The sequence below is a fragment of the Nanorana parkeri genome, unplaced genomic scaffold (assembly GCF_000935625.1).
Source record: "Nanorana parkeri isolate BGI_ZX_2015 unplaced genomic scaffold, ASM93562v1 scaffold1440, whole genome shotgun sequence".
Taxonomy (NCBI): domain Eukaryota; kingdom Metazoa; phylum Chordata; class Amphibia; order Anura; family Dicroglossidae; genus Nanorana; species Nanorana parkeri.
In genome coordinates, this window is record NW_017307708.1 from 262,979 (window position 1) to 281,319 (window position 18,341).

Genomic DNA, 18,341 nt, shown 5'->3' on the forward strand with positions numbered 1-18,341 from the left:
TTGCATAGGGAAAGCTTAATGTAGAATATGGAGGCATTAGCAGTTCTGTTAAAGTAGATGCTGACCCTTTTTTCTATAGAGACTTCTGCGTTCGATTACTCTTAAAAAAAACTGGGCATCCCTCCTTACAGCTGCTCACTTAAATTGGCTGCATGAGCCTGCATTAATATCATTCAAATATCTCTCACCCAAAACAGTAACCAAATAATGTGTGTAAAAAACAAATATAACAGGGAACAATACTTCTGTGGAAAAAAAAAGAAACAAAGAAAGACTAAGAATACACATTTTTTTCTGTTTTTCTCTGGGTTTTTTTTTTTTCTGTTTTTATTTCATACATTAAGACTTGAGAGTAGACTTGAGAGTAGACAGTAGAAAAGAAAAAGAGAGAGTTTTTAACGATTTCATGGACACTGTCAGAGTTATTCACTAAAGACCCGAAGGATCCAGCCGAAGCTTCGGCTCTCTTCAGCCTCCGGAGCCCTTCGTTTCAGTCGAACCGAAGGGCTGCTGTACGGGCTATTCACAACAGCCCGTACAGCAGCCAAAGGCGGGGATGGGGCAAACGGGAGCGAGCGAGCTGCCGGAGCCTCCGCTCAGCCGATCCAGATGTATCCATTTCATATAAGGGTCATATAAGGGTCTGGTATGAATTCTGTAGAAACCATGTGTAATTTTTTACATTTACATATTTTCACATTTTAGACCCCAGCCTTGAGATTTTGCATACTTTTAAAGGATTCTGTGACTGAACAAAAGGTTGAGAAACACTCTAAATGATGCTCCCTGACTCCAAAAAGAGATGGAGTCTGTGATCACCAGCAAACATCATTATTTCTAGTATCTGTGCATTGTGGATAAAGAAGAGAACAGCTCTTAAAAAACATCATAGATTTATTCCAAAACAGCCAACCATACCCTCAAGGCTTACCAACTTTAAGTGAACTCCTAAAGGGATCCCTTACCAGTGGATTCCATATACCAGGCTCATTTCAAAGCATTAGCCCATCTGTCGCACACACTCCAGGCAAATGGATACAGCATACAAAAAAGAATGTTTGCCCTTTTCTCTGGGAGGCAGGATAGTTTGAAGTAGGACCTGTTGTGTGCTGTATACTTAGTATGCTAACCTGTAAGGCCTCTATAGGAGCTCTTTACCAGTGGAACAATTCACCCAGCAGGAAAAAAAGCAGAATGCTTTGATTACCTGACTAACACAGATCAGCCCTTTTTTGACAACTAGAGGTCAGATGAACTAACTCACTCATCACTAATCAAGGCCTTGGAAGCATAGAGGACCACCAAGTTGGTGTAAATGCTAACAGTAACAAAGATGATCACTTGATGTGGAAAACAAAAAGTTAATACAACTTACTAGGTTCCTCTGCACCATGGATCACCAACCTTAAGATCCCCATACACACGACAATCTAGCTATACCATCTACCTACCTAAAGTATCCAATTATTTGTATCCATTTGGGCAGATCCTTGCACTACATAGCTGTTGGTAGATCTAAGGGTCGGTTCAAACCTCTTCCAGTGCATTCCAGCACAATTAGCCGATGGCATGCACTAGTAGATGGTATAGCTAGATGAAATGCACTGGATCACATTCAAAAATCCTCCCTGCGTTCTGGTGTTTGTACTATTTTTCGCACTGGACCAAAACACAGGCATTGATGTGCCACCCGTTCTGCTGCGGGCGATCGCACTTGCGGGTGGGGGGCCTTGACTTGAATACACCACCTCGCCCCCTCCCACCCCAGAACGCATGGAGAGTTTTCTAATGCAATCCAGTGGGCTTTAGCAGCTAATCATGCTGGAATGCACTGGAAGTTATGTTAACCGGCCCTAAAAGTGATAGTACTGTCAGTTTGGTAACATGTGTGGTGCACAATTTAGATCATCCTCCTTATTATATAGTGTAGCAAACTATGATCAGTATAGCAGAGAAAAGATATGTGCTATATGTCCTACATTAGTAAAAATATAATTACAAGCATGTTTCATTCAATTGAGGTTTTCATTATAGCACTATATGGGCGGGAATGACAGCAGTGATAAATGCTCCTGTTCACTGTTCTACTAACGAAACAACCAAGACTTCACATAATTTATGTGTGCCTTCATGCCTCTGTATCAGCCTTTCTCAACCCTTTAGACCCCGTCCACACTGAACGGTTTTGTCGTGCGATTTCCGCTCAGAAATCGCGCAATATTTCCGAGTAATATCGCTCTATGTAGCTTGTCCAGTGCATTTCAATAGAGTTGTTCACATCTCACAGCTCAATGTCACCTGTAGCTCGTCGCTCAAGCTTGTCGCTTGTACATGACCCTTTTTTCGGCGGATGTTGCGCAATTCGACTCCAATAGACTCAATGGTGTTGCGCAAAGTCGCGCATTCCCGGCCATATTGCACGACCTTGTAATGCTACAAAAGGGTCACTTTTGCACTGCAAAATGGAAGGAAAGAATGATGCCACATCAAGACCGCTGTTGATTGGTTACAGCCCAATGTAGCAGCGACGAAGTCGCTCCCAAAAGTCGTGTTACGTAGCGCGATAAAATGTGCACTGTCGCTCAATATAGCGCATTGTAGCTCAATGCCGCTCAGCACCGAATTGCGCTGAAAAACACATGATTCACCATGTCGCTTAGTGTGAATGAGGTCCTAGCCCCAGAGGAACCCGTGATATATTTCTCAGCTATCAAGAAAATTATATTCACAGTTCTCAGTACATTAATGTGATCAGTAGATGGTAGATACAGGTATAAATAAAAGAATGTGGCATATCTAGAGTATTTGAAACCTAAAAGGGATAATTTTGCAACACCTTCCTGCCCAACAGGAGAAAACTATGTTCAATAATATTCTTGTAATGAATAGAAAAATAATGGCCAGAAAAGAACATGGACTGTGAAAGTTGTAGTTTCTCCTTACACTAGTGGAAAACTTTCCTTGTACATTGGTGGTCAGTGTATAAGTGACCACTTACTTTTGACGTCAGTGGAAAATTACCACCTTACATCAATAGTCAGTGGAGGTGGGAGGCCAATTAACCATGCTCTATGAACACGGAACAATTTAAATACAGCCTCAAAGTTTTTATACACCTCATCATCCTCCTCAGTTGCAACTTTGTCATGTGTGGGGCAGCTTGTGCTGCAATCACATGTGCCTTTTTGCAAAAGAAACAGTATAATTAGGGGTGGGGAGGAAGACTGTGTAAAAACCTGGCTCATACTCACAGTTTTCACTAATATCTTGCTAGAGCTGCAAAAACATTCTGTCCAATTAAATGTGTTAGCTGTATGGCTCAGATGAATCAAGCTATTACCTTATTGTTGCATGTTTAAGAACCACAGTGCTTTCATGGTGCCATTACCCAGACATTGCTGCTAAAAGCGATACAGTAGAAAGTATTTGTGTTGTCAGTGCATTGAGGCATACTCACAGAAGTGCTCTAGAGCTGTGTGAAGGTTATCAGAATCAAGTAAGTATATGTACAAAATATTTTGCATTGGGCATAGCCACAAAGTAAATGGTTGCAGGAGATGTACCTAAATAACATATAATTCAAGAAAGCCTGCTCTTGGAAACTTTGTGTTTTTCAGGCTGGATCATTTCAAATCATCAGCTTCATAGGCGTCTGATCCACATTTCACAAAGTCCTTAAGGGGTTATCGAAACCACTCCTGTAATGTCTTTTGAGTTCAACTATATATCTATGAGCTATTTATGTTCACAGTGTGCTATGTGTTGGAGCCACCATCTTTCTCCAGACATCAACTTTGATCCTCTTCTACATTTTAGGTTTGATGGTTGGTCTGTGGACTTCCTGGTACTGACCTTTGGCATTGTATATGCTAGGCTTGTTGGAAGGCTTGTTGAAATGCTTGCTTGAACTCAGACTCAAACTTATCTTCTGTTTGATCTCCTGGCATCATCCTCCTCATTCTGGTTTGACCGAGGCATGTCATACCACCCACTAGTTTCTTCACTGACTCTCTTTTGGTTTATGTCCACTGTGTCCAGACTTCATAATCTGGTACCACGAGGCATCCAAGCGCTGGAACATTCTTATGAAGTGTACCAGAAAGGAATTTGCTATACACTATAATGTACCTTACAACAGTTAGAACAAATAAAAAAAGGATGTACAGGTAGAAATTGCTGCTATAATGGTTTGTAGATACTTTTAAAGAAACTATAGTTAATTTTTAAAATAAAAACATTATAATAATTACAAGAGCTTGTAAAACATTCACTAAATGAATGCCTCCAACGTAGCTGCAGTAGTTTTTCTGTTAAATTATGTAGTAGCTACATGACTTTCGATCACAATTCTGAATGTTTAACCAAGTGAAACAACATAAATTGAATGCTTGCTGAACCTATTTTTTAAGGGTATATATTAACAACACTAGGGTATGCAGTGCTAAATTTAATTATGATCATTGAGGTTTAAGGCAAGTTACACTATTAGCTAAAGGTGGTAGTTATTTGAGATCACTCCTACCTGGAGACTACTTTATATACAAATATGAAACCTTTAGCAAAATGCACAAAATGGTTACCAAGTTACTATGTAAAAGGATGAGAGTGTCGATATAACAAGTTTAGTTGAAATGTATTATAGGTCAAAGGATATAGCCAACATGTTTCAGGTGCTCACAGCTTAACCTTTTTGGGGGCTGAAGAATAAAATAATATAAAGCAATATACTGTACATAAGAAATTGCCAGCATAAGAAACTGTCAGCACACAAGGTACAGAATCTATATCTATATTATATTACTTATTATTGTTCCTAGTTTTTGGGCATCATATATAGCAACCAAGGCAGACTAACTGCCAATATACATTATTTTTCAGTCTTGTCATTTCTTGCAATATTCTTGCTCATTAGAATATATACATATGTTTAAATATAATGTATTGGGGTTCTCTGAGATTACCCCCTGATACTCAAAGAATTTAGTAGTGACCTCTTTACTTGTCTCGGTTTATTGTTTTTTGAGTGATTTGATTTTGATATTTATTACTGTATATTATACACAGTGCTTCCGTGGTTATTGCTTTTATCATTTCAGTGCATTTATTACTATATTCCTATTAGTGAAAGGTAATGTTATCGTTTCCTTGTCTTATCTTTAATGATATATGATACAGATCTTGCATACAAGGGTCTTTTTTATTTAAACACATGCATTGTACATATTTATTATATCAATACACTATACATTTTTAATAGGGTGTGTGCCAGGAGTTATAAGCCCTAAAATGAGTTGGCTATTTCCTCTGACCTATTATAAATTTCTACTGGACTTGATGCATACTGGTGGCATTCTTAGCCTTTTACATACTATTTTGACTGTTCTGGGGACCCCTAAGGATACCTTTGCTGGCAGGGAGCTGCTTGTAAGAACTGTGTAGTAGGCCTATTTTTCAATGATCACTGGGTCTAGCACTCCACTAACACACCTTCAAAATGGTTCCCCAAAAATTCCTCTTGTGTAAATGTGAGTTTACTAACAAAAGAATATTGTTTAACAGTTCATTGTCATTGCTAACATGTCTACAAGCTGAACATTAGTTGAGTCTTTTGTTGTATGAGGTGTTCGGTGGGAAAGATAAGGTTTCCTGCAGCATTTTATCTAGTCCAAGTCTGAACTGGTAATTGGAGAGCTTCTTGACTGTCTTTTGGAAAGACATTGTCGGTTTAGTTATTTGAGCTAAGATGTTTTTCAATTGTCTTCAACTTCTCAGTGGTATAAACTGACCATAGAATGAATGTAGCATGCGCTGACCTTAGGAGAGGAGATGGCTGCCTATATGCAGCTACTAAAATAGAGTCAATGGGGCTGCTGAAATAGAGTCAGTGTGACTGAAATGGAGGGGAAGGAGCTTACCTCAAAGTTTTAAAGATTGTGCTTGTATATCCAACCACTTTATTTCTTTATTGTCCTATCTTGTCTTTCAGTAGTAGACCATATAGGTATTTCAAGTCACAGTTTCTTCTTTAAAAGTAGAGCAATTGGATTTAATGTGTGGAGAACTTGAGGATACAGGCTTTAGGGTCAGTGTTGAGAGTTAAAGATCAATTTTCAAGGTTAGGTTAAAAGATAAGCTTAGAGTGAAGGTAGGAGATCTGTTAGGGTAAGACTAAGGGGTTGATTTAATAACCTTATAAACACACCACGAACATGTATACACCTCTGTAGTGTGTTCCCTCCCAGCATGATCTATGGGTGGAATCTAAACACCTTTGTAGTGTGTACACACCCAGCAGGTGTGTTGTGCAAAGCCCTGCCCTGAATTGCAAGGTGATGTTGTGTAAATTAGCTCTACATTGTGTTGCTTGCGTTGATGAATGCAGGAATGTAAATGCATGAGCTAACCATTTTTGTCTAAACTGTGAAGCAGCATTATATATGCATCATGTGCATGATTTTTCCATATATGGCATTAGTGGAAATATGCTTATAGAGACTTTTTGGTTGATAAATACGCTTTGCTGTGTAAAAATCACACGCACCTGGTGCGTGCGTGTGTTTAGGTTAGTAAATCACCCCCTAAATGTTAGATTTTAAGGTTAGTCTAAAGGGTAGTGTTAAATGTCAAGGTCAATTTTGAGGGAAAGGCTACATTTTATGGCTTGATGAGGAAAGGATAAGTGTTAGGGTCAGCTAAAAAAGTATAAAAAGTATTTTAGTAATCTTAGGTAGACTATGTTATAATGATTGTGGCATTATATATTATATATTGGTAATTTATTTTCCCACTGAGCTTTTCTACCCCATAAAACCATTAATACGATTAACCCAAAAAAATAATGTTGGAAAAGCCTTTCTGCATTAAATACTAATATGGCCTATGATCATTCTTAGTATATACATATTTGGACAATGCCTGCTTTTCCTATGTTAACATTCTCCATTTGTATTTGACAACTTTAACATAAACTTTGTTTTTTTCTTCCAGTAGAAAAGTCAGACAAACCGCTTGTGATGTGTAATGACTGCAATCACTGTAACTGCTGCATTTAAAGTTGCTATAATCCTCCTCGAGGTCCAAAGCACATGTTCAGGTAACATAAACAACTATAATGAAAATAGTGATGTCCAGGTTCATTTGATTATAAACATGGTTATCATGTTGTAGTTTCAATGTATGCCTTTGCATGCCTTTCTTTCACTGATCTGTTAAATAGAAGTTATCATAACACAGTTTGCCAACCGAATGCCACAGGAATGGCAACTAAAACGTTTTTCAGTTTCTGACCTATGACCTGCATTTATGCGAATCCTTAAAAGTAAACATTTTGAAAGGCGAATTTATCGATTTATTGTCCCTTTTATCTTTTGCTAAAGATTTAATTTAGGATAAATGAATTCCTAAAGGGGACACTTCACAAGGGAATGCTACCCTCAAAGGACATTTCCACCTTTGTGGGGGCATTTAAAAAAAAAAAAAGCATATGCCAGCAATGTACACGGTGTGTAGATGATGCAGGCATATGCAGATCCTGGATAAAAACACAAAAACGTACTTTTTTTTAGTTGTCCTCTCAGGCTACACATATTTTATTTAAATGGCTGCCAGGCTGCTGTGTACAGTGTAGGGAGTAGAAAAACTCCTTTTTCCACGATGCTTTTCTTCTCTCGTGCATGATTAATATTCATAGTGGTTCCTCCCGTGAGTGACCGGGAGCTGTGACTACAGTTGGAGAATTGTTGTGATTGCTAATTAAATCCGTTATATTTTATCTCCAGTAATCGCTCAGAACAAAATATAACAGATTTCTTCCTCCAACTGTAGTCACAGGTAAACTATATTAGAAATGGAAAGAAAAGGATCTGTACCTCCTTTCACTAAAAATCACATCAGTATGCAGCTCTGCATGCTGATATGGCATCATGTTACATTCATTAGTTGAACAAACATATTTTAAATTTTGCTTGCAATTACTGTTTTTCCATTTCCTGGTTCTTTTGGACATTAGTGATATAATCTGTGCCAATGCCATTCATCCTGGGAAGATTAAATCAACAGTGCATCATTGGGAAATCTCACGTGATCTCAAGTGAAGGTATTGTCCTCCCCTGAGATGATGTGCATGGTCAATGTCCTAGTCACATGTGCCAGAGTTCCAGGGAGAAGGATTAATCTGCCCTCCGTAAAAATGGCCACTAAGGGAAGAATGAGAGGAAAAGAAAAATAAGGTATTCAAAGAATAAAAAGCCAGCAATTATCTACAAAGATCTGTTGGTAGATTGCCATTACTAAACATTTCTAAAGGTTTATGAGTTGTCATTTTAATGATATGTGTAAAGTTCCTCTGTGAATATTTACATATAGTACATAAAACAGTCTGGATACAATAATTTAGAATATGCTGCATTTTTAAAAGATGTATTTCCCATTATTATTATTTTCTATAAAAACTTAACACAGAATGTATATAAAAAGGAAAAGGTCAGAAAGGTACAATAGGAGATGGAGGGGCATGCATGGCAGCATGAAGGGAAGCCATCTGAATATCACAAGATTATAAGAATGGAGCAAAGTTTTTATTGCATAACTGCATTTTTTTTTTGTTCATATCCACCATAAGTTTATTGGCCCCATCTGGGTCAAATGTAAAACCTGGTCATTTGAATCACTTATCTTTAATTCTTCTTCCTTTCACAGGTATATTTAAAGTTTTGGGTCCCAGTACCCCAGTCGTTGTCTCTTTGGGTGAGACGGCAGCTCTACCATGTTATCTCTCTCCATCCACAAATGCAGAAGACATGATGGTGAGATGGTTCCGTTCTAAGTTCAGCTTTACTGTCCACCTCTATCAGAACAGGAAGAACATTGACCAACAAATCCCAGAGTACCAAAACCGGACATCCTTTAACACAAGTTTAATTGCTGATGGTAAAGTGTCCTTGTCAATTCACAGTATCACCCCTTCTGATGAAGGTTCATACACCTGTCTGTTTCAGTCCCTTTCTTATTACGATGCAGCTGACTTGGAGTTAAAAGTTTCAGGTATGTAAAATTATTATTAATGTAATATTTAGTCCATATTAATGCATTTGACCTTCAAGTGTACTTACCATCCGTGTACAGCACTAGAGGGAACCATGCTGGGCAAAAAAGAAAATTTGTAATGTGAATGAAGCATAAGTGCTTCCTAAATCATCATTACTATTTTACACTGTTTTATAGGTTTTTTTTAAGTTGTATCCCTTTAACTAGTGGCTTTCTAAAAACCTCCCTGTTTTTAATGACCTTCTAATTTAGCTTTTAGTTGGAAACACTTTAGCTTTTTGTTACCACCAAAGCGTGTATACATAATGCTCATTTGCACTTAGAGCACGTAGTGAAAATTCACTTTTAAAAAAATACCCAATCACATGCAAGGGGAAACATGCAAGGGGAAACATTTTTGCTTGCACATGATTGGATGATGGAAGTCAACAGATCTTCATCTCATTCACTGAGAAAAGGGAAAATTATCTTGCAAAGTAAACAATCTGCTTGCCTTTAGTAAATTAACCCCATAGTGTCCTTAATACATAAATCAGTCCAACTGAAGAATAACACGAGATTCAATGAACACCTCAAAAACTTTAACCAGTCTGACTAAAAACTGGCTTAGCAGCAAGATATGTTTGCATTGCTCTCTAAGACACTAAAATGTTTTACCATCACAAGGATTTTGTGGTCTATGTAAGAAAAAGCATAATTCGTCCTATTATTAGAGGCAAATCTGATTACTGGCAGCCACAGTCTATTATCCCACTTACCCTATCAGATAGGACTTTCTCATGCAAGACCAATCATATTTGAGATAACGACTCACCACATCTGTGATGTATGTAAAATCACGTGATGTTATCATTTATTTTCATTTACCAAGATGGGAAAGATCAACTGGGATTGTAATCAGAGGCTTATCCACCGCAAGGCAAACTAGGCATTTGCCTTGGGCAGCACTTTCCAGGGGGGCTGCCCCAAAACTAGTGAGGCGGAGCCTGCTTTACCTGAGACCCTGCACAGCCTCCTGAGAGCCAGCACAGCCCATCTGAGACCCTGCACAGCCCACCTGAGACCCCTCACAGCCCACTTAAGAGTCCACACAACCCACCTGAGCCTGCTCAGCCCACCTGGGACCCTGCACAGCCCACGTGAGACCCTGAAAAGCCCACCTGAGACCCTGCAAAGCCCTCCTGAGACCCCGCACAGCCCTCCTGAGACCCCACACAGCCCACCTGAGACCCCGCACAGCTCTCCTGAGAACCCACACAGCCCACCTGAGACCCTGTGCAGCCTCTTGAGACCCCGCACAAACTGCTTGAGACCCCGCACAGCCCACCTGAGAGCCCGTTCAGCACATCTGAGACCCTCCAAAGCCCACCTGAGACCCAGGAGACATCAGGCTTTTTTAAAACCTCCTCCCAATACAAACAAAATTATAATTAATACAGGTAGGTGTGACCATATTTCACTAGAGTGGGAGGGTTTTAAAGGGGCATAACCTACCTTAAAGACCATAAAATGGTCAGTGAATACTTAGCATCCAGCAACTGTTGCAATAAATAAATAGTTTGGTCACACGTATTGGTGGTCAGTGGCTGGCTGTAAACCTCCACCACCACCTCAGTATTGGTAGCCAGTGGCATGCTAGAACAATAACCCCACCTCCCACCAGTAGTCAGTGACTTGCTGGAACAATAACTCCCCACCAGCATTTGTCGTCAGTGGCTGGCTAGAAGGTATTCCTTATATTCCCTGGTGGTGTAGTGGGGCACTCACAATAAAAAATCCACTTACCTGTTCTGCAGTCCTGTGCAGCTCTCATTTCACATAGTGGCAGCGCACGCCAGAGAAGTAACAGTGCCTGAAATCACTGTGTGGAGCTGGTATTCCTCTTTCTTCGATACCGAGACTTCTCCTCTGGGTATCAAAGTGAAACTGCAGCAGCTCTGAAGATTAAAGTGTGAGGTGCCCAGTAGGATGCTTCACATCACAGAGCTACCTGCATCTGCATCCACCTGCCAGCATCTGATTGAACACTAGACAGAGGGTTCTTTCAGTGCCAGGTGCTGGAGCACAGAGAGTGTTCCAGTAATCAGAACACATCTGCTACTAGCACCAGGGCCCCCTGTAAACAACAGTGCAGACTGCATCCCCCCCGCGCAGATATGCCACTTCCCCAATGTGTGCAGTGTGTGCACAGTGAGCCCCATCCCCTGCACACATAAGGGATATGCTTGTTACATAGTTACATAGTATTTGAGGTTGAATAAAGACATTAGTCCATCAAGTCCAACCTATTAGGATCTCAAGAGCTTGTGACTCTACATCTATAAACTTGATCTGATGACACTTGACCAGTGATGAAGCAGAACTTGCAATCTACAACACCATTCGCCATATTGCCAACAATTATCTAACCCACCATGTTTAGTCTTCAATTAAAACAGACAGCTGGCTAGTGGATAAGGACTGGTCAAAGGATATAGATATGCACCTGTGAGCGCTTCTAAAGTTGTACATGTAGAGAAAATCCAAATATTCCATTACATACAGATTAACCTTACTAGAGTAAAATGACAGCAAGAGTAAAACTGGTTGCTATTAACATGTTTTAATATTTCATACAGTAGTTTACACTCCAGCAGCTGTTTACTCTATGTAGACCAGAACATTGTTCATGTGTAAGCTATCAGCCTATTGATTTGGCAATAACTTTGCCACTGTTTATGACACTTAAGTAACTAACATGCATATTGGTTTTGTTTTGTTTGGAGAGGGGGGGTAAGGTTTTCTTTTGGTGGTATTGTCTCCCAAGAACTATTTCATTTTCTATATAGTTTAAAGTAAAAAAGTAAAATGTAGAAAAAAGTGGGGGGTTTTTTCAAAATTGACCAGTGAGATTTAAACTGCTAATGTTACTGTGGATACAAATACACTAAAGTATTGTTTCTAGTACAAAGCCCATTGAGTTTTTTTACAAGTGAAATGTATGCAATGATTATATTTTTTTAAACATGATTTTAAAAATTAAAGATTGAAATAATGAAACCTAAAATTAATTGTTTATGAATATTTTTTTTTTAAATGTAGAACAAAAGAAGAAAATAGTAAAAAATGCTTACCCATGTAACTAATTACAAATTAACAATATAGTTACATTGCATTTATTAATGATCAATGTAGCATTTTACATCGAGTGGTGGGGTTCTAGGTATGCCTTTGAGTTCTGAAAATGTTTCTCTCACTTAAACAAATGACTGCACAAATCTGCAATAGCTACCAATGCCTTTCCTCTGTTCAAATACAGGCCAGTTCTAATCTGGCAAAGCTCTGATACTTCTGGGTAGTGTGGAAGCTTGCCTGCTCCCTCCAACCACCATACATTCCTATTGACACATAATTAGGATGGGCTTCCTCATTAACCTATAGGGATGCATGGGTGGAAAGGGGCGGGCAAGCTTTGGCACTACCTAGAAATGCCAAAGCTCTGCCAGATCAGAACCTGTTATACCTGTTAACAGATTTGGTCCACAAGGAGTGAAATAAATGGGCTTTCTTTCCCCTTTACCTTTCTCTATCACTTCCCTCCTACCACAATTGCAATCTATCCATAAATCCATCAATGATAACATTTTATTTCCATCCTTTTTGTATAGCTCTTGGGTCTGAACCAACAATCTTCATTGAAGACCATCAAGATGGACATCTTAGGGCAGTATGTAGGTCTTATGGGTGGTACCCAAAGCCTGTTATCTACTGGAAAGATGACAATGAACACATAATACATCCACTGACTGCAGCACAATCCCAGAATGTGCTGAGCTTGTTTGATGTTGAGATGATTTTGCCACTAGACTCTAAATCCAACAGGAGACTTTCCTGTATTATCAAACATGCATTCCTAGAGCAAGAACTGAAATCTACCATACATTTAGCAGGTGAGAGATAGATTATGCACATGTTTTGATATGGCTATATCTACAGCCATATAGAGATGTACTACACTTTAATAATGTTTTGTCTTCTAGATTCCTTGTTCCTGAGAGTGTCTCGCTGTGTAATCTCCAGAATATTAATGGGGACAAGTTTCATACTTGTCATCTTAGCAACCCTTGCACTGGCTTTTTACACATGTTTTGTGCAGCAGAAAAATATTTGTAAGTTCTTTATCTTAAAAACCTTACATCAGGTTTATGTGATCTTAAATCAGGGGCTACTATTTGAGAAACAAAAATGCAAATAATACTTGAATATAATTAACATTTACCTGAACTCTATTGAATATCCCTTAATGCAGTAAAATTGAACTTTCTTACCACTGCATGGTTAAAAGAGTTAATAATATTATATCAAGTGCTGTTAGGTAATTGTGCTATTTTCATGTTATACAGTGTGTCTGCTATTTATTCTGGGTCTTATGTATGAGGACCTGTTGATAATACTGTGTAGAAAACTAGACCCAAGACTTATAACATCACTTACACACACACATTCTACAAACCATGCTATATATCACATTAGTACAATTAAATACTTAAAGTGTCTATTCAGGCACTATGCACATTTACTCACAAACCTCTCCCTCTAGAGCTTGCCGTACCAAAAGCTTTTTCATGAACCTTATTCCTGTAACAAGACACAACTTTTATTACACCCTGTGACAAGCTAGGCACAGTAGTCACAACAGCAGGATGAAAAAGAGGACTTTCTGCTATCTCAGACCCAGAAGCATCCTCTGCATACTGCCTGCATACCTGTGATGCAAAGCAGCAGGAGGCAGAGGAGGACTATGTGGAGTATGAGGGTTGCTGGAAGTGAGGAGGAGAAAATAGACCAGGCTTTCAGGGGGATATTTCACTCCTTCTAAACGCCAGGAGTTGTACCTGGGTAGGGTGAGATCAATGAGGACATTGCTGTCCTCAGTGGAAATAAGGACTCTAGGTCCTCTGCTCAAGGCAGTTTGTGGTTAATGGGATCTTTGGGAAGCTGAAATGCCTTTGCAAGGATCCCAGGACTTGGACCAAGAAGGAGAAGGCCCATTACTGGGTGGCCACCCTTTTGTAGAACCGATGTATAGGCAAAATGTCAGATCTCATACTACAATCCCTGACAGAGCAAAACATGTACCACTTAAGAGACATGCTGTTGAAGAACCTCTTAGCAGCATTTCCTGATAGTGGCAGGTTTAATTCACATGCTTAATGTTCTTCTGATACTCAAATCCCTGAAAGGAGAAGCCGCAGTGACAGTGGCTGGCTCAGCAACATTTCCAACCACAGTGGACAGGTCTGGGGGCTGGCAACAGTCACATTCAGCGCCTCAACCATATTGATTGCAAAGTACTTGGGGTCCAGGGCCGATGCAGACACCTTGAAGTGAGGACCCCCAGGGCAATTGGATGTTCAGGTTGGACCACTGGACAAGAACTTGTACAGTACGTGCTGGAGATTCTAGCTTGTCCTGTGGCCAGTGTGCTCTCTGAGAGTGCCTTCAGGACAGTAGGCAGTTTGTTACAGGGATACTAATTCACCTGTTTACTGAAACTGTGTAGTGGCTTACTTTGATGAAAATGGGCCTTTTCCTGATCAGTAAAGATTACAAACCATAACCATGCAGCTGATGTTACCAACTAGATTTTATAGTTATATGTTGTTTATATCTTATCTGCCCCCCACCCCAAAAAATGGCACCTTCCACCATTACCAGTTTCTGCCACCCCTGCAGGTCTGCCACCTTAACTAGCTCCTGCCATTATTCCTCGTCTGTCACTGCTAACATTACCAGCTCCTGCCACCACTCCTGTCCTGCTTTTGCCACCATTACCAGCTCCTGCCACATCTGCTGTATTGCCACCATTACCAGTTCCTGAGACTTCTCATGTTCTGTCACCTCTACCAGCTGCGGCCACTTCAGCTGGAGTGCCACATTGTCTCTCCCTCCTATATTGCAGGATAATCAAGCTGTTTACATAGTTCTCAGTGACTGTACAATGTGTGTGGGTATTGTATCTGAAATAATAAATAATGTTTAATTAAGGACAAAAACCTCCCTTGTATCTCCTTTTTACATGGCAGACCAAAGAAGCTACCTACATACTCCCCGGCTTCTGCACAATGTGTATGTCTGTAGTCTCTAAAATAATACACCATAATTTTTAATTAAGGATAAAACCTGCCGTGTCTGCCCCTGTTATATATTTTTTTGTTTGTTTAATATATTTTTATTATTATTATTGCACTTAAATATAATACAGTTTAAATAGTGCATTTAAAAAAAAAAGAAAAACAAGAACATGTCATACATTTATCTCTCGTATTATATTAAGCCCTACAAAATCTGTTATATTAAGCCCTACAAAATCTGCATACATATGCTTCAGCCACTGTACAATATTTGTGGCTAGTGTCTCGCAAATAATACCATAAAATGTTTATTTGAAGATAGAATAGGACTCGTCTCTCCCTTTCATATTGTGACCTAGCCAAGCTGTTTACTTACTGTCCAACCACTGAACAATATTTGTGGCTATTATCTCTCAGCAAATTCCTTTCTAAACTTTAAAATATATTTGTATTTGTCCCAATGGCAGGACCTAGCTCCCCATACCCTTTTGACCTTCCCTTATTCATAAGCCCTGCAAATTACCAGAATTGATTTTCAAGATTCCCCTCCCCCAGTTGGCCCCATGGACCAGACCCAGACACATTCCCTCGTTCCTAGCCACTGACACAAGCCCAAGTCCATCGACACAGGCCCTATGGAAGACTGCTTCATAAGGCCCAGCCTCTTCAGCAAATTGGAGTGCCACTGACAATATTAGTGCACTGGATTTTCATCAACCCAGCAATCAACTCTATTCTCTACATCTCTGATGCTGGGGAGTGTGCCAGCAGTGTACGCTGCACTGGACATGCGCCACAGACCATATCCACGAAAAATAAAAAATTGCTAGGAGAAAGTCATGCAAAGTCTCTTTTAGCAAAAACTTCAAAACATTTTTGTGGTATGAGGGGTTTAATTCTGCTTTAACATGTGCAAAGTACAACATAAAAAGTACTCATATCAGATAATATCCATCTTCTAAAGCTAAACACCCTGCTTTTTTTTTACTCAACATGCTTATGCAGGAATATGGCCACATATGAAAGGTCTAAACTACTCTATGGATAGGTTACAATCCTTCATCTTGTTATATTGTGCTGCTGCTTTCAGTTTCATGCTGGATTACATCGCTTGATTTGCTGCTACAACACTTACATCAGCAAAAGTTACCAACTATTATGTATTACATGGGCCTACCTGAACAATCCACTTCATTTTTATCAGTCATGGGAAATTTCAGGTATTGGTATAATTAGTTGGGGGAAAAAACTATTTTTTTAAAATTTAGGATGGCATAGGAAATGGTTAAAACTACATTCCATTTGACAATCAGTTAAAATCCAACATGTTTTGAGGATTCAAAATGTCTCACTTCATCAGGGTCTGTTAGGATATAAAGCATTTACTCCAGAAGCTGGTTTAGACAGCGAAAACCAGCTTCTAGTGCAGATGCTTTATTTTCTATCTTACAGGCCCTGATGAAGGGGGACCTTTGAACACCCCAACATATTGGCTTTTGACTAAATATTACTTTTTAAAAAAAACTACTGCTGGACTTTTCAAAATGCTTCTTCTACTTTCCCACCTGCACACTAGTAATCTGGGATATGTGCAGACCCAGGGCTGTTACTCTTTGGAGAGCTGCCTAAAACTGAATTATTTTTCTATACCAGACCTGAATCCTAACTGGAGTGACTACCAAAATAAATTATCCAGCTCCCCACACTTCTCTTGTAACCTTTGGCAATAAAAGGCTATCAGGGGTCCTATCCTCTACCTACTATATCACTTTGTCCCGTATTAGATTTGTTAAACCTGTTAAGTAACACATTGATAATAATTGCTGATAACAATAATAATGATGATGATAAAAATAATAATAATGTTTTTGTTTATTTCTTTTTATAGTGAAACTTGTGAAAGAAAAGAGTAAGTAACATATCAACTATGTTAATATGCTTTCATAATGCTTATTACAGAGCTAAGATGAAGATACCCTTTAACTCCTTTAGCAACACTTATGGAATTGCCAATTCAAAGAAAACTTTGTTTTAAATGTTTTGTCAGCGTTATGTTTTTTTCAGAGTTGTCTTATAATACAGTATACTGCTCTGTTTACTCCACATTTCCACAAGACTAAAAAATCCAAGATCTTCTGGCATCCAAGACTTCTTAATAGTCGTTACACAATATACTTAGTATTATGGAGTGAGGCATCAGACATAGTTTTTGTTATAAAATCAACCTCAATTTATTCCATAAAAATATAACATAATATTAAAAACAATGTTCACAAATATATTCTCCCTCAGTTTTGCCTCCTGTTGCCACATTAGCATTAAACTGTTGATATCTTATACATATAAATACTTATTTTCTTATTGTGCGGTTCATTCTTCCGAATATAACTTGAATATATAGTTTTCCCACTGTGGCATGCATTGCTTTGCTTCATACGCGTTTCGCAGGTCTATTGTAAACATATTATCAGTTTCTTGTATAATTATTTCAGTTACATTAACAATCATTTACATTTTCCCTGTATAAATACATGCATCATAAAGACTACTAAGACAAGATTTTCCCGCCACCACAAAACAATAAGGGAAGTATTAGACAAACATTGGCACCTATTGACCAATGACTGTAAAGTAAAGAAGTTTGTTAAAAGCAGAGCTGGTTTTAAGGTTAGCGAAATCTTTGTGTGACAGTGTAACACACAGCTTCTATCAAACAAAAGAGATGAATAATGGATGTGGGGAGGAAAGCTTCCACAAATGTGGGGAATGTAATTACTGCCCCTGGCTTGTGGTGGGAAAGACGATCCCATTGCCCAATGGAAAAGAATGGATACTTAAACATACAGTAAACTGCTAGACTAAAAATGTGATATATTCATGTATTGCAGATGTGGAGTCTATTAGGAAAAACAATAAGACTAGCTTGGAAGAGAATATATGACCACATATATTTTTCTACCAATGGCAAGCTTACTAAACCAATTAGCATGTTGATGCTACATATGTAAGGTTCTTTATTCTAGACCACATACATGAACATGAGAGAGGAGGGGACATAGACAAAACATTGTTTCAAGTGGAGACACATTGGAGCTACAAGCTAAGTTCCCACGTCCCCCCAGGTTTAAATGAGACATTGAACTTCAAGCCGTTCCTGAGATAGATGTTATATATATATATATA

At 38.9% G+C, this 18,341-nt stretch overlaps 1 protein-coding gene across 1 annotated transcript in view; it reads left to right on the top strand.

The window, feature by feature from the left end:
* Positions 1 to 7,016: 7,016 nt before the first annotated feature.
* LOC108798264 (butyrophilin subfamily 2 member A1-like) overlaps positions 7,017 to 18,341 on the top strand; it is a 31,039-nt gene continuing 19,714 nt past the window's right edge. Inside the window, exons 1-5 of the mRNA XM_018569997.1 lie at positions 7,017 to 7,093; positions 8,698 to 9,042; positions 12,693 to 12,974; positions 13,065 to 13,193; positions 17,047 to 17,067. Coding sequence (XP_018425499.1) covers positions 7,021 to 7,093; positions 8,698 to 9,042; positions 12,693 to 12,974; positions 13,065 to 13,193; positions 17,047 to 17,067 — 850 coding nt within the window. The 5' untranslated portion in view covers positions 7,017 to 7,020. The remainder of the gene's footprint in view (positions 7,094 to 8,697; positions 9,043 to 12,692; positions 12,975 to 13,064; positions 13,194 to 17,046; positions 17,068 to 18,341) is intronic.